A 15065-nucleotide genomic window follows, 5' to 3' on the forward strand; every position below is an offset into this window, starting at 1 on the left:
CCAGTCGGGACATGGGGGCTGTGAGCAGCCTGGGACAGTGGGAGGTGTCCCTGCCATGGCAGGGGTGGGATGGGATGATCTTTAAGGTCCCTCCCAACACAAACCATTCCAGGATTCCAAGTATTTTATACAGAATAACACCACAGGCATCAGTGCACTTTAACAGCAAGAATCCTCCTGATGCCATTCCATTATTTAAATAGTGCATTACCCACGCCAGCCCTACAGATTCCTGTTGCATCAATCCCTTTCCCTGAACACGTGGCCCAGGAGGTTGGGTGGTTATGATTCCACACTTCTAAAAATGAGAGTGACGCCAAAGGTATTTTTAGGTCCAGGGAAGTGTTGCCCTTTAGCAGGAAGCTCTCCATACCACCCAGTAAGTACTTGGCCCCTTATCTTTGTCATCTGACAGCTTCTTCTACTGTCAAAATGAAAAGAAAAAGCTGTTTTTTCAAATCAGCATTATAAAACAGATTTTCAAACCAATACATGAGACTTTCTGCTGCATTATGGTTTTCTTTAGTGTTAAAACCACCATTATTGCCCTTTAATGCTGAGATTCTCTGTCTGGCCGTGTATTTGCTAGAAGGGTTCATGACCTGACACACAAGCAGTGAAATTAGGGGAGTGTCACAAACTGAGCACTCCTTCTGCTTGAGCTACGAACAGGAGCATTTCTGTGCTTTGAGTATAAAACCAGTGAGCAGCAGCACATTAGACAAAACTCACAGCCTCTGGGGCCAAGGAGAAAGTGCTATGAGGGTCCTTAAAACAAACAAACAAAACAAAACAAGAACTTGAAAATATTAAGTAGCCATGAGCTTGGTGCAGTGACACACTGGATACCATAAAGGAAGGAGGGTCCCCTCTCCCAGAGTACTCCAAACACCACACTCAGCTCCTTTCATAAACCAGGAACATGGAATTTATTGTCCCAACCTTTCCAGTCAGTAATAAACTGTAGTTTAGGGGAGAATAATACCAATAAACCACAGCAGGTGTAATCCTAAGCATCCCATCTACTGAGCCCCTGGAGGAGGCTGCAGCCAAGCACTTCTGAGCTTCCTCTGAGAAACTGATCCCACTTCCACTGTTCTGTCACATCTAAGGGTAGGAGTGGGTCACACTGTCTCAGCCTGATTCATCTTGCACTCTAAAATAAGTGTAATTCATCTGAGGCTCACAGGATGGTTTGTGGTGGAAGGGACCTTAAATATCACCCAGTTCCAACCCCTGCCACGGGCAGGGGCAGCTCCTTGTTTGTTTATAGTGAGAAAGGACCATTAAAAAGATGTGACTGGAGAAAATCCTGACTGTCCTGACTCATGTTTTATTACTGCTGGAGTTTGGATAGAAAATTCCGAATTAATTATAAAGCCAAGATACTGAAAAGCTCCTATCAGAGGTGAACATGAACTTCATGAGATTGCTTTGAACTTCTGCCCTCTCAGCAGAAAGGCTCCTGCCCAATCTGGTGAGCATGAAATGATTCTCCAAGAACAGCTTCTCATCCTCCTAACCCACGAAGGCTCTGTGGCTTCCCTGCATCTCTGGTATCTGTACTTGAGACCAGGATTTGTTTATCTACATTCACCATCTATGGGGGAGAATTTGCTTCCCACGTTCTTTGAATTGGTTCCCATCTCCACTGCCCACAGCAGCTCCTTCCCATCCATGGAGACAATACCTGGCCTGTATCACACCCAGCCTCCAAACAAGAGGAGGCACTATCAGGACACACTGATTTCTCCAGAGGATGCAAGGAAACCCCTCACAATGACACGTGACAATGCAGGTGACAAGGAAAGAGAGATCAGTTCACTCAACCTCTTCAGAAAGATGCAGTAACATAGACCATATACCCAAATTTTTAAATACAAGAGGACAAAAATACGCTTTAAATGTGATCTGAGCTGTCCATCCTTTTGGCTTTATGAGCCAGAATTTTGTATCCAGTACTGTAAATACCCAGGAGTATCAATCTATTTATAGCCAGGGTTGTAGTTCAGAATTTATGTCTAAAAACCAATGGTAATGCAACTAAAATGAAGACAGTCAAGAAGCATCTCTATCTTTCCACATCCCACCTTCCACATGGACAAGGACCCAGGTGGGTTCTCTAAACCAGCAGTAAAAGCCCAAAAAATTAATCCCTCACCCATCTTTTCTCCTCACTGCAACACAAAAAGTGCCAAATGCCAAGTCAGTAACTACTGACCTTCAACCCCCACCTGGGCAGCAGCCACTGCCCTCAGAAAGGACAGTTTGGGGCATTGCAAGTGACCCATGTGCTCAGCAATTTGGGACAGTTACAGAATGAGACCCAGACAAGAATCTGAGCTGTCCATGTCCATGCAGCAGGTCCTGGGAATGGTGGTTCCCACTGCTCTCCCAACTGATGTCAGTTCTCCAAACTGCCTTTCCATGAAAGCACTGGAAAGTACTAAATAAAAACCTCAAGTATGCCTCAGCAGCTTTTTTTTTTGGGTGGGGGAAGAAATACATCCTTCAAAATGCTGATTGCATTGCAGGCACTGATAAATTCAGTCTCAGCCACACTGCTGGGACACTCCAGAAACCAGCCTGTGCTAAATCCAGCATTCCTGTCTTCAGCCATTGCACCATGGAAGTTGTGCTTGGCTCCAGGGCTCTTATCATTGGCAACAAAACTGCTCCCAGGAACCAAAGAAAACAAACTGATTTAAGCATGAACTTCTTCCTAGGGCTTAAGTCTTTGGAGAGAGCAATAAACAAGATTACAACCAAAATACTTGTTCAAAGCTTAGCAGCAATGCAAACAGCATAAATTCCCCTGATGGACACTTCCCTTTGTCTGCAGGAGGAGATGGAAGGGGAGAGGTTCAGTAATTGCCTGTTGGTGCCATCAGCCCAGGCCTGGCCTCATTTTGGCCCAGAGCACTGCCAAGGATGCTCAGCACTGCTCTGTGCTTGTCGAGATGTGCACTGGACAAAGGGCAGGAAGAGAACTCCAGCACAAGTCAAAGGACACGGTCCAGACGTGAGCAACTCACCAGTGTTCTCTGGCATAGAGGCCTGATCTGTGTTCCTCTCCTTCTTAAAGGAAATGTTTCCAAACTGCAGCACTGAGGACACCACTTTCAGCATGGCTGTGATAACAAAAGACATGTGCATCAGTTTAATGGCAGAGGGCTCAGCTTAACTAATTTCTCTTGTGTCTCTTTCCTTCCAAATTCCAAGGAGAAACTCAGGGAGGACATACAGTTTGTACTGAGCTTTTTGGGCAAATGGCTTGAATTCAACTCCAGTTGGAGTTAAGAAAACATTTTCTTCAGGCTGTCAAAGACACTGAAGCAACATTAAATTTGGTGACATTAAATTAGCAGAGTGTTTGTGCGTAAGAGAGAAAAGGACACTCTGAAAATTCCAGAGGCTCCAAAACTTACACAAGATCTCATCGTGTGAAAAGCCCATGATATGCATGGCTTCCATTGTCTCCTGAAAGTTATCCTTGTCTTGTTGCCCAGGGATGGGGATGTAGCCATTAGATAAAAATCTGTAGTTGTTAAATCCTTCGAGCAGCAGGTCAGCTGTATTGGGGGGAAGGGGAAGAGACAGAAAAACAAGCTCAGTAATGCTGTTCACACCCACCTGTGCTCTGTTCTCACTCCATTCCCCAGCTCTGCTTTAGGAAATCAGTTCCTCAGCTCTGGCTGCCAGCCAGGACAGCAGCTTCTGAAACCCTAAAAACACAAGTGCACCTCCCAAGCTGAGGCCAGACTCAGACTCTCTCTCTCTCTCTGCAGCAACCTCCATGAGCTCTTTAATGCATTAAGCCTGCCCACAGAACATTACCCAGATCTCAAATCCCCATCTGGAATATCCTAAAAGGAGGATCTCTACCGAAAGGTAACAGACCCAGAGATGGACTTAGGGATTGATGATCAGCACATCAAGGATGCTGAACACCAGCTTATCTCATACAGGAGGAGTGGATCAATTCTCTGAAGTCTGTATCTCTATCAGTTTCACTTATCACAACCTACCAGAAATTCCCAAGGAGGTGAAAAAATACCCAAACAGAGTTGAGATAACCACCCCAGCACTGCACTGGCCTGAAGAAAGCGCCACGGTTTCATTAAGTTTGGGTTAAATTTCTCTGTAGGCTGGAGGAGATCAGGCTGCCACTGCTGACCAGGGCTGGCTGTTTTCAGCTGGGAACTTTGCAGACTCAGTCCAGGGATTCCCAGCCAGAGCCTGCCCAAACTGGGCTTTGGCATGGGGGAGATATTTGCTTGAAACACCAGAGTGGCTCCCCAGCACACTGATACCACACAGGAGTTATTTCAGAGCAGAGCTACCTGGCCTCTCCTTCTTTTAAAACTCACCATTCATGACCAAAGAATAATTCAAACCCGTCCTGCCCCACTGAAATAACAAAAGCAGCACCCAACAGGTCTGCCAGCTGAGATTCCAGCTTACACTTGAGGTGCTCTCCTGCTCCAGCCAGAAGCTGATAGAAGATGTGGAACGTCCGCTCATCCTTGGCCTGACGGACAGCACGAGACTTCTCCAGCAAGTCTGGGAACACCTGGAGTCAAGGATCACCTGCAATCTTTGCTTAAAAACTTACAGAGCAAACAAGAGCTCCAGAGCAGGATATGGAATTAGTCTGAGACCAAAGAGAATTTTAGGAGTAATGTCCAGAGCAGCTGGGGCTGCCCCTGGATCCCTGGCAGTGTCCAAGGCCAGGCTGGACATTGGGGCTGGGAGCAGCCTGGGACAGTGGGAGGTGTCCCTGCCCACGGGACTGGGTGAGCTTTAAGGCCCCTTCCACTCCAAACCAGTCTGGGATTCTATGACTGGACTAGGTCCAAGATGAACCTTTAGGAAGTAAGAGATTTCCAGCTGAGACTGGCAGAAATGCACTTTTCATCTCAGCAAACTCCTGACACTTCAGCACTGCCATCCCTTGGCTGTTGCCTGCATTTCCCTGCATTTCCCTGCTCTGTGCAGCCACCACTGTCTGCCCTGGATCAGCTGCAGTTCCAGTGAGGGCGAGCTCCCATCCTTCTCCATCACTTCCACTGAGGTCATAGCTGAACTCAGAGGTCCCTTATCATCCAAAGTGCATTTGTCATTTCTTCCAAGCATTGCATTTTTCCATAACAATCCACACTGCCTTTAAACAGCTCCCAAATTCAATTTCTGCAGCAGGTAGTGCCATGAGCTGTAATCTTATTTAATTTTTTTATTTCTTGATATTCCATATTGTAAAGCGAATGCAGGACAGGGATTTGAAATGACACTGGCAAGGATGAGACCCTGTGATGAAGAAAAAATTCTCCAAGAGTTAAATCCTCCTGTTTTCACAAAGCTCTGGGCAAAACAATTCATCTGGACCTTCCTAAAAGCTGCCTTCATTCCTGTGCTGTGGTGAACGAAAAAACACCACTTATCATTGCAGCATATTTTGAATAACTATAGATCTTTTCCCAGCCTTATTGGGAAATCACATTTTCTGACAATTCCAAACATTAATGCACTTCAGGTCAAGCTGTTTAAAAACACAGGAACCAAATGGAAGCTTAACTACAGCATTGTTTATCATCAATGTTCACTTCATGTTGCTTACCAAGACTTCCAATTTCACCATTTTATCACCACTCCACTGCTGTTCTCCCAGAGAACAGGCTGAACACAAAATCACACAATACATTTTTAGCACAGAGAAAACAACTTCAGGGAAGGGCTTTCAGTGCCAGTATTTTTACTTGGGTTTACACTCATAAATAGAAACAAATCTTCGAGCTAAAACTGAATTGGCTTTGGTATTAATTATAATTAATTAAGTGTAATAGAAGATCTTGTGTTATTGAACCTTCATGGGTATCTAGAAGGGCTGAGCAATCAGGAGGTGGCCCAGCTCTGTCACTGGATCAGGAGCATCCCTCTCCAGGCAGGAGCTGCTCCCAGCCAAGCTCCTGGCACGACTCGAGGCTCAGCTTCTCCTTAGGAAGGCGTTGGGGGATTCTCAAAAATGTTCCCAGAGCAAGCACATTTTACATGGTTTCCCTTTTCAACACACCCTGGGTTTAAGGCCAGGCTGAAAATCCAGCAGGTTTGAGAGTGTGGAATTTGGGAGTTTAGGATTTCCAAGCAGGAGGAAGCCGCTGAATCTGAGATATTTGATCGGCTGCTTTGAAACCAAGGAAGGGATGGATGCTGTCAAAGGAATGTCCAAGTGTGGCAACCTTCCTCTGCATTCCAAAGAATTCTAGGGTTAAAAGCAAAACAAAGCAGGGAACTTGCATTTTGCAAGGATGTGGCAGGAAAAGGATACAGGTCTCAATGTTGGCCCCAACAATGTACCCAGTGACATCGAAGTTAATCCTGATGAATTTGCCCTGCAAAGAAAAGAAGATTTTTTTCATAATTGATTTTTGTTTTTTAACTAAGACAATGCTGTCTGTATCAAACATAATCCAAATGCATTCATGGATCAAGGATTTCCCAAGTTCAGATGAAACCCTTCACCTTCCATCTGCTCAGCCATCATTCCAATGGAGCACGCTGCATACAAACACACTCCAAAGACTAAGGAACTCCTAGTCCAGATACATTTGGAATCCAGGCTTAGGAAAAACTCCTCGGAACAAGAGGCTCAATTTTCCCTGAGCAAACACTCTGGCTGAGGTGGGAAGCTGAGATTCCAAGTGTGCACATTTCTGTGGCACTTTCTGGTGCCTGAAGGGGCTTCAACTCCCGAACCTCAGGTACTGCCTGGCCCAAAAGATTTCTCCTTCCTTTTCCAAAAGGCCTCCATGGTCTCCCTTCTCCAGCAGCTGGTGAAGAAAGGAGCAGATTAAACAATAGACCCATTTCTCACACACACAGCTCAAATAAACAGCACATTTCCCACAGGTGCTCTCCATGAAGGGCAGCTCTTGGAAATAAAGCAGTTGCCAGTGGATTTTTATTCCAGTTTTATGTCACCTCAGTTCCCCCATCTGATTTGTCACTTGCCTACAAACATTCCCAACAGGACAACAGGCTCTGGTTTGGGGCTGGACCACTTTTAACATCATCCCCATATTTCCACTTTGCGCTCATGAAATTGTTTGGTATTGCCCTGGCTGCAAAAATGTGAACAACCAGTGGGAATATCCAGTCCTACACTGGGCTCTCCATCCTCACTGCATCCACCTTCCACACCCCTCTATCCACACACATCATTTTGGGATAGGTTGGAGATCAGGGAGCAGACAAAGTTTGCTATCACCTGTCCAAGCACTTCTCCAGATGGTATCTGAACCCAGCCACCTACTAAAATCTTATACAGAGCCCTTTGGAAACTGCTCTTGCAGTCTGGATCCAAACCCTGCCTTATCTCCAGTCTGACTGGTGTTATCAGTTTGTTAAAGTCAATGCTTTCCTGGCAGATCCATTCAGCTCAGGACTGTACTACTGATTTTCTTCTTAAATATTCTACTCCACAACTTGCAGGGTACCTGTCTGACAGGAACAGCCCAAGATAAGCAGTATTATTTTGGGGGATCACAACAGGGCTTGGCCTGCAGGGAGCAGCTCCTGAACTCAGATTTCTGGCTACCAAGACACACAGCACCCTCAGCCCAGCCTGTTCCTACAGCATTTCTCCCTTCTGCTCAGCAACAATCCCCAAAAGCTGTATTTACACCTGGCACGAGGAACGAACTGACATTTTACTGAACCTCAGGCAGCAGAACAGATACCTGAGGCACATGTCAGCCCCAGCAGGGCAACAATGGCAACAGACACCTCACCCAGAATGGGCACAGAGAGCCTGGGACTTGCCATGGCACAGGTAAAAACAAACATCCAGCATTACATCAGCTCTAGGCAGTGGCTTTTTCTGATAGAATTTGGAACCATTTTGCTCCATTTCACCCTTAGAAGTTAACTCATTTCCTGCTGCCAAGTTAGCAGCTCCACCAGCAGAAATAACTGAGAGGAGATGCAGTCACTGAACAAGGTGACACACCGGAAGAGGGACCCACACTCCCTGCTTCCAAGTTCAGGCATCACTGGAGAGGTCCCTTGTCCAGTTCATCTTCTTAAAAGCACAATTTTACTACAGCCTTTCAGCTGGCACTGGCAAATCTGGCTGTGGAATCTTTTAATTTAGCATTCAGAGGCTGCAGTGATGCTCATCTAAGGGCTGAATTCTGTTGACACCATCACAGCACTGAGTCCAGGGCTTTGGAAAAACCACATCAGAGGGAACCATTTAGTGCTGCCACATAAATCCAGCAAGCTCACCCTCCTATCCAATGCAAAACAGAGATTTATTCCCTACAACACAAGAGAACTGCCCTTGGTAGAAGAAAAAAGGGGACAAAATAAAATCCATTGGCCACTGGCCTTATTTGGGTCCTCCCTGGTGTTATCAGGAGCAGGGCAAGGCTGTCAAGCCTGCACAGCTGAACAACACCACCTCTCACTTGGTGGGAGGAGAGAGATTTTTTAAGTCAGGTCTTAAAATGGCTGTTAAAGCTTATTTTTTTCTGCATGAGATGAGACCATCTGGAATGAATTATACTTGCTCCTTTATGAAAACAGAGCTGGAGCCCTCGGAGTGATTATGTTCATGATGGCAATGCAGAGCTCAAAATAACACAAACCAGATGCTGACATCTTTTAGGGGAAAAAGTATTCTCATTAAATTAGTACAGCCTCTGATGGATGCAAGACAGGTAACAAAGTAGAATCATTGTGCAGTGAAACCTGTTGATATCATAAATCCTGTACCCAGCTTCTACAAGCACCAGGCAATATTATAAACAACAGGGCTATAAAATTAAAAAAGCTGAATTTCCGTAAAACTCTGCTCTCCCTTCCCAGCTGAAAGGGCTGATGGATTTAGTCATCCAGTTTTCCAGAGTTCTTATCACTGGAGTTGAGTTCATGCATTATAAATCCAAGCAACTGTTGAAATGTCAAAGGCAGACAAGAAATCTTTCATTTGTTCTGAGATTTTAGTGCTGTTCTCGCAAGAAAAAAAGATTTAATACCTCCTGTACACTTCTGAAGTTGTACTAAAAACATCTTCCCCCTGAAATAAGAGATGGCTTTTTTTTTTTTTTTTCCAAAGGAAAGGAAGTTCTAAGAAGTGGTAAAAAGCTATTTATTCACCCTGAGTTCCACCACAGTTTTTAAAACAATGGAACCCATCAGAAGTGGTTATCAGCCACCAAAACACTCTGTGAAGAGGAGGCAGGGACCCAACAAAAACATGGAGCAGCTACAGCAGTGCCTGACACCTGGAGTAAGTCACACAGTGGCTTTTTGACTTTCCTGCAGTAAATCAGTAAATTTAGATGGGTTTTACATGCAAGTTCTGCGTTTCTGTAGAAATTCAGGATGTTTTCTCCAATCCAATCAACTGATAAAGTCACAGCTATGGACAAGAAGGCTGCAGGCTCCCCCAGTTCCATGGGGATGCCACAGTCCTTCCCACGTTACAGGAATCCAGCAGGATTTGTGCACACAAGCCCCAGCTCAGCTCCCCAGCACAGTGACGTTTGTTAGATTATGAGCACTGCTGTCAGCTCAGGGATGGCTGGAGTTAGAATAAAATAATGTTTTGCCAAGAGCCAGTGAGGAGGTGTCCAGTGACCCCAAAAATGCAGAAGGCACTGTGAAAGAACCTGGATTCACGGAGGAAGAGAACAGAGAAAGCTTCTGACACTAATGAGAGAAGTACCTAAAAAAAGGCAGTTTCTCCAAAAGCAGCAATCAGGTTTACAGACTCTGAAGGGACAAGGAGGTACTCACAAAGCGGGAGGAGTTGTCGTTTTTCACTGTCTTTGCATTCCCAAAGGATTCCAGAATGGGATTGGCCTGAAGCAGCTGCCGCTCCAGCTCCCCCTAAAACCACACAGACAGAGAAATAAACACATTTATCACAGAGCAAGAGGGGTCAAGCATTCTGCCTCTCCTGACAGTCACTTCCCCTGGCTGTGGCAGTGCCACCACCTCCAGAAGGGGATTCTCATCCTTCCCCTCACTCCCAAAGCTGCCGAGTCTCCTCCATCCAGGGATGAACGTGGCTGGATTTTTGGTGGTGTTTTTCTGGCTGGGGTTTGTTTATTAAAACACACACACAGACACACACACACAGAGCAGGGACCAGATAGGACTTGATGGATGTTGAAAGTCACTGAAGATGGAAAAGAAAATTCACATTTAGGGCTAATGAAATCAGGCACAGACCTTGAGTGCTTAAGGGGAGAAACCAATTTAACTGCTTTAAGATTTTAGTGCAGGGTTATTCTTAAACTTCATGTTGATAATACAGCTGGGACACCTATTTTCACACTTACAAATACCTAGTTTCAAACTTCCTTTCAGGTCAGTGAAACTCCCCTTCAGTCAGCCAGACTGAAACTCATCTCATTGCAACACCTCTGACCTGCCCACACCTGAGAAGGCCAGAACAGCACAGCAGAACTCAGCAACGCCAATTACAAACATCACTTTCAAGTTGCTCAATCCAGCCAGCATTGCTCAGGATGTTTAATGCATTTGTTAAATGTTTCTGTAAGTTCTGGCCAATGAATTTAGAATTTGAAATACTTATCTCAAGGAAATTGCACAACAGCTTTTATAAGTGCTGTCCATGAGGAGGTCTGCTAACAAAAAAAGTCTGTGCTGCTTCCAAGAGCCCAGGAGGCACAAATGTACACAGGAAAATATATTGTCTTCCTGCTCTGAAGGATGGTTTGGGAAAAAAAAAAAAGAAAGTGAAGCTGTCTGGAATGTAGTCTCCAAATCTGACGTTTGTGTTCATGAACCTGCTTTTTCCAATTATTTATAGTCTTGATGAATAAAGGCCCCAGACTGAGCATCAAAGAACAGGAAACATTAAGTCTCCTAAGGCTTCCACACGAGGTCAATTCTTAGACAGGAACTCTAAAAATTCACCACTTAACACCTAAAAGAGTTTTATTTGTATATTGAAATATATTTCAAGCTCTCCTGGAAATAAATGGCTGCTCCTTCTTCCATGTGACCTCAAGTTATATGCTCAGAAGTTGCTTACTTCCAAATGTATTCCCTTTGGGACTACATATTCCCTGAATTCTGGAGTAAGTGAAGAAGGAATAAATGCAGAAGGAATAAATGTGCTAGCCCAGAGCACACGCAGCGGTGCCACGGCAGGGCTGCCACGGTGACAGGTTAAAAGCACGTTTAAACTGACAAAAAACCTGCAACTGGAGAAAATCTAGATGCCTGCAATTGATATTCTCCAAGTTTCTCATGTAAAAGCCTCAGATGCTGGGAATGCTCCCACCTCCCCTCCCAGCGCGCTGCCGGCTCCTGCGGGCACACCAAGATCCAAGGGAGCATTCCTTCATCACTGATCTTGGGATAAAGCCCAGCACGTCCAGCGAAGGCAGCCAGTGGGGCACAGCTGGCACCTCCAACTCTGAAATATTCTGGAGAAGAAATCCACTGGCTGCAGAGCGGCTGCTCCATGGGCACGGCTGTGTCTGTCCTGGGAGGCACCGCCTGGGCTGGGGCTCTGCAGGGCAGCACTAAACACATTTACCCAAATTCTCTGACTGGAGGCAGGAAGGGCTCAGCGGCTCGCTTTTGCAATCATCCCTGAGGAGCTGAAGGAAGAAGTTGGATCCTCAGCTGTGGGTGAAAACCATGGGAACGAGCAGTGCTCGGTGCTGCACACACAGACTCGTCACAGCTGTCACCAAGGAAAGCAAACCCCTCGCTGTGGAAAAAGGCTCCTGATTTAGGAGTTTTCCTCTCTCCATGGACTGCTTTCGGCCAAAACCAATTCTCTTTTTGAAGAGCTCAGTGTTTTGCAAAGACACTGAACTCCAGAGTGTCAGTTTGGCCTCTGGGCACAGCTCCTGCGTAGGCATCTCCCCAGAACTTGGAAAAAGCAGTATGGGAACTGTGGGAAGAGTGAGGTCATGCAATAGTTCATGCAGGGCACCACGAAGACAAGGCCAGGTTATTGTCTCAGTTCCAGAAAAACCAGCAGCCCAGTGACTGGGTTTGGGGGTGGCCTGGGGGAGGCAGGGGAAGCTCCATGCTACTCACATACAACAGGGATCCACTCTGGAGTTCCACACGACATTGAAACAGAGATGTTAATGATTCCATGGCTTACGCAGTATCAGCAACTCGGGATTAGCATTTTCCACGGACACAGTTAAAATGTTCACCACCAAACGTTTTGTGTCAGCCCTGACACGCCAGCTCTAAGCAAAAGGAGGGTTAAAGCAAACACCACTCCGTCTGCTTTTGGACTTGACAAATAGTTCCATAAAAACCCTTAGAACTGACTGATGTGTGCAAGGAGGGAGGGCTAAGTTAAATACTAAGAACCTCTGCAGCTTCTGAAAATGAGACCACGGGCTCAGACACACAGCTGGGCTGCAGAGCTTTAACAGGGTACCACACACTCCCAGAGGCATCACAGCTGTCCAGGGATTGCTTTTTGCATCCAATATACCACACCTGAAGCTTCCTTTACTATTTCCCTTTGCACCACAGTCACAGTGCACTAACCAGCTTCAGAGAAATGCAAGGGGGGGAACTCACCCAGCTGAACTAACCCAAGGGAGCTGCTTCACTTTCCAAGGTTGGTTACACCCCGAGGAGCTGCTGCAAAGCTTTTTCTTTATTTAAAAGCTGGTGCCCAGGACAAAGGCATCACTTACCAGCTCGGGTTGGAGTGGAGCATTTATCTCGTGGCAGCAATTATTTATCCCTTTCCACGGCCCTGCCCTCAACTTCCACCTAAGCCTCCTGCAGGCAAAGCCCACAGCACTGGAGCACTGCAATTCCTCCTCTCATCCAGAAAAGTGGGATCAGACAGCAACTGCTGCTGTCCCCAGGGACAGGGGGATCGGGAGCACGGGATGGGCAGCGTTACCTGCCCAGCAGCTCCAGCCAAGCTGAGCAGTGAGAGCAGCTGGAGCTCAAATGAGCAAACACTAATTCAGACAGCAGATCCCACTCTGCTCACACCACTTGTCCTAGAAAGTCAGGGGAAACTTCTGATTTCAGAAGACTTTTGCTTATGCCAAGCCTTTTACACTTGAGATCAAAGTCTTCATTCGTGATTTGCAAAGCTATAAAAATATTCAGACAAAACAGTTAATCAAAAGAATTCTGTAGCTTCCATTAACCCAATCTTTTATTTAGTGCTTTGTTTAATATTTTAAAAGTGTTCTGCGCTCTCTCAGCAGCACATTACCCAATATACACACAGTATTTTGGAGGAGGGTGGCTGCAGAGAGGGCAAACCTCTCACTTCAGGCCTTAAAAGTGGTTAAAAGTCCTTTGCAAATGCTGAGAAACTCATGAGCTGCTCACTCTTCCCTCTCTCAAAGCCAGTTAAATATTTCCAAAATTTCCTATTAGCTGACTATTTCTTCGAGGTTTCCCACATTATCAGCACAAAGAGAAGAATATACATCGGTTCACCTATTTGATTTTAAAAGCATTAAAAAAAACCACTTGCCTGGTGTTTCACGGGTTTGGGTGATTCAGGCTGTTCATTGCAAACAAACAAATGATAAGTTAGCAAGCAGGCATTCCAGCTGCATGTCACATCCCAAATTAGCACTGTCAGCACGTTTAACTACACACTCACTTCACAGAAAGTTTCATAGAAACTGCCCAAATTCATTTTAGAACAGAAGTTATTGGCATGTGCAAAATACTGCAACCTGTGTTTAGGCAAAGGACTAATTACACCCAAGATGACAGACGGCCCTGGGGCAGCGAGGAAAAGGGCAGGAGTTGCATTATTTGGGCACTGCTTTCAAAATTAACCCCAACACCAAGTCCCTTTCTCACCAGCCTTGGGCACCGTGAGGAGGTTTGGATGGAGGAGATGATCACTGTCCTTCAACACTCACAGAGGTTATGGAACAACACGAGGGAGGCCACACAAAGGAGTCTGGGGGGTTGGTTTTGCTCTGTGCTACAAACACTTAAGAAATGCAAACCCACATTTGAGACAAGACCTTAGTTTCTTTCTTACAAGCACCACCACAAGCAGAAGCACAACCTTAAGCTGGAAATTTTGCCAGCAAGAAGGACAAAAGGAACGTGAAGGTAATAAAGTGAAATAAAAACCCTTCAAAATTCAAATCTGCACAGCTTCTGCAGAAATTTTCAATTCCTTTCTTTCTTCCTTGGCTTAGTCTGTGAGTTTAATAATCTTAAGCTTCATATCCGAGACCCTGGGGCAAAATATTGTGGAGAAACACACACAACAAGAAATTTTTATACCAAGCCAAATGCACTCCCTCTTTCTGTGACTCTTACTTTATTAGTGCAGAATGACAGATTCTGGCAGAGCTCTGCAAAGCAGCTGGCAGAGGTTTGGCTTGTTCAGGTAAGTAATGTGAATTTTCAAAGCTGCACTCTGCCAGGAAAAGATTCCCTCTTGGAATCATGGAGGAGGACAGGAACAGCTCGGAATTCAGAGGAATTTCATTTGTTTATATTTAGAAAAGATGAACTGCACTCTTGGGTGTCCACTCTTGTCCTACTAGAAACAGAACTGAGCACAATCAGACACAGATTTAACTTCCCTGTGGTTAAATTAGGGCAGTTAAATCCCACTTGGGAAACCCAGGGCAGCTTCAGCCGGAGTGAGCCTACCTGAGATCCTGTCCTTCAAAAACTAATTGTGCTTCTTTAGAAATTAATAAAACAAATTAAGCAATTGAGCATTTCGGCTATGCAGCCACTGAAAGCAATCACTAACCTGAAAGTACCATAATGAGTTCTAAAGTTTAAAATAGCACCAACATGAAAGCTGGGCTTGAGTGAAAACAGAGGCGGTTTGGGGTGAGAAAGCTTTGGGGAAACCTTAGAGCCCCTTCCAGTACCTAAAGGGGCTCAGGAGAGCTGGAGAGGGACTGGGGACAAGGGATGGGGGGACAGCAACGATGGAGTGGCCTTAAGCTGAAAAAGGGCACGGTTAGATGGGATATTGGGAAGGAATTCTTGGCTGGGAGGGTGCCAGGCCCTGGCACAGGGGGCCCCGAGCAGGCGGG

General features: G+C 45.7%; 1 protein-coding gene across 4 annotated transcripts in view; it reads right to left on the reverse strand.

Annotated features, from left to right (window-relative positions):
- The window catches only part of MYH10 (myosin, heavy chain 10, non-muscle), an 89718-nt gene that overhangs the window by 30443 nt on the left and 44210 nt on the right, over positions 1–15065 (reverse strand). For 2 of the 4 annotated variants that reach the window (XM_017737706.1, XM_017737703.1), the window contains exons 5-10: positions 13517–13546; positions 9799–9891; positions 6326–6389; positions 4465–4563; positions 3429–3572; positions 3036–3131 (exon numbers count right to left, since the gene is read on the reverse strand). In XM_017737706.1, coding sequence (XP_017593195.1) covers positions 3036–3131; positions 3429–3572; positions 4465–4563; positions 6326–6389; positions 9799–9891; positions 13517–13546 — 526 coding nt within the window. The remainder of the gene's footprint in view (positions 1–3035; positions 3132–3428; positions 3573–4464; positions 4564–6325; positions 6390–9798; positions 9892–13516; positions 13547–15065) is intronic. The other 2 variants (XM_017737707.1, XM_017737705.1) reach the window with 1 other exon arrangement.

This window comes from Corvus brachyrhynchos, unplaced genomic scaffold (assembly GCF_000691975.1).
Source record: "Corvus brachyrhynchos isolate BGI_N302 unplaced genomic scaffold, ASM69197v1 scaffold236, whole genome shotgun sequence".
NCBI lineage: Eukaryota > Metazoa > Chordata > Aves > Passeriformes > Corvidae > Corvus > Corvus brachyrhynchos.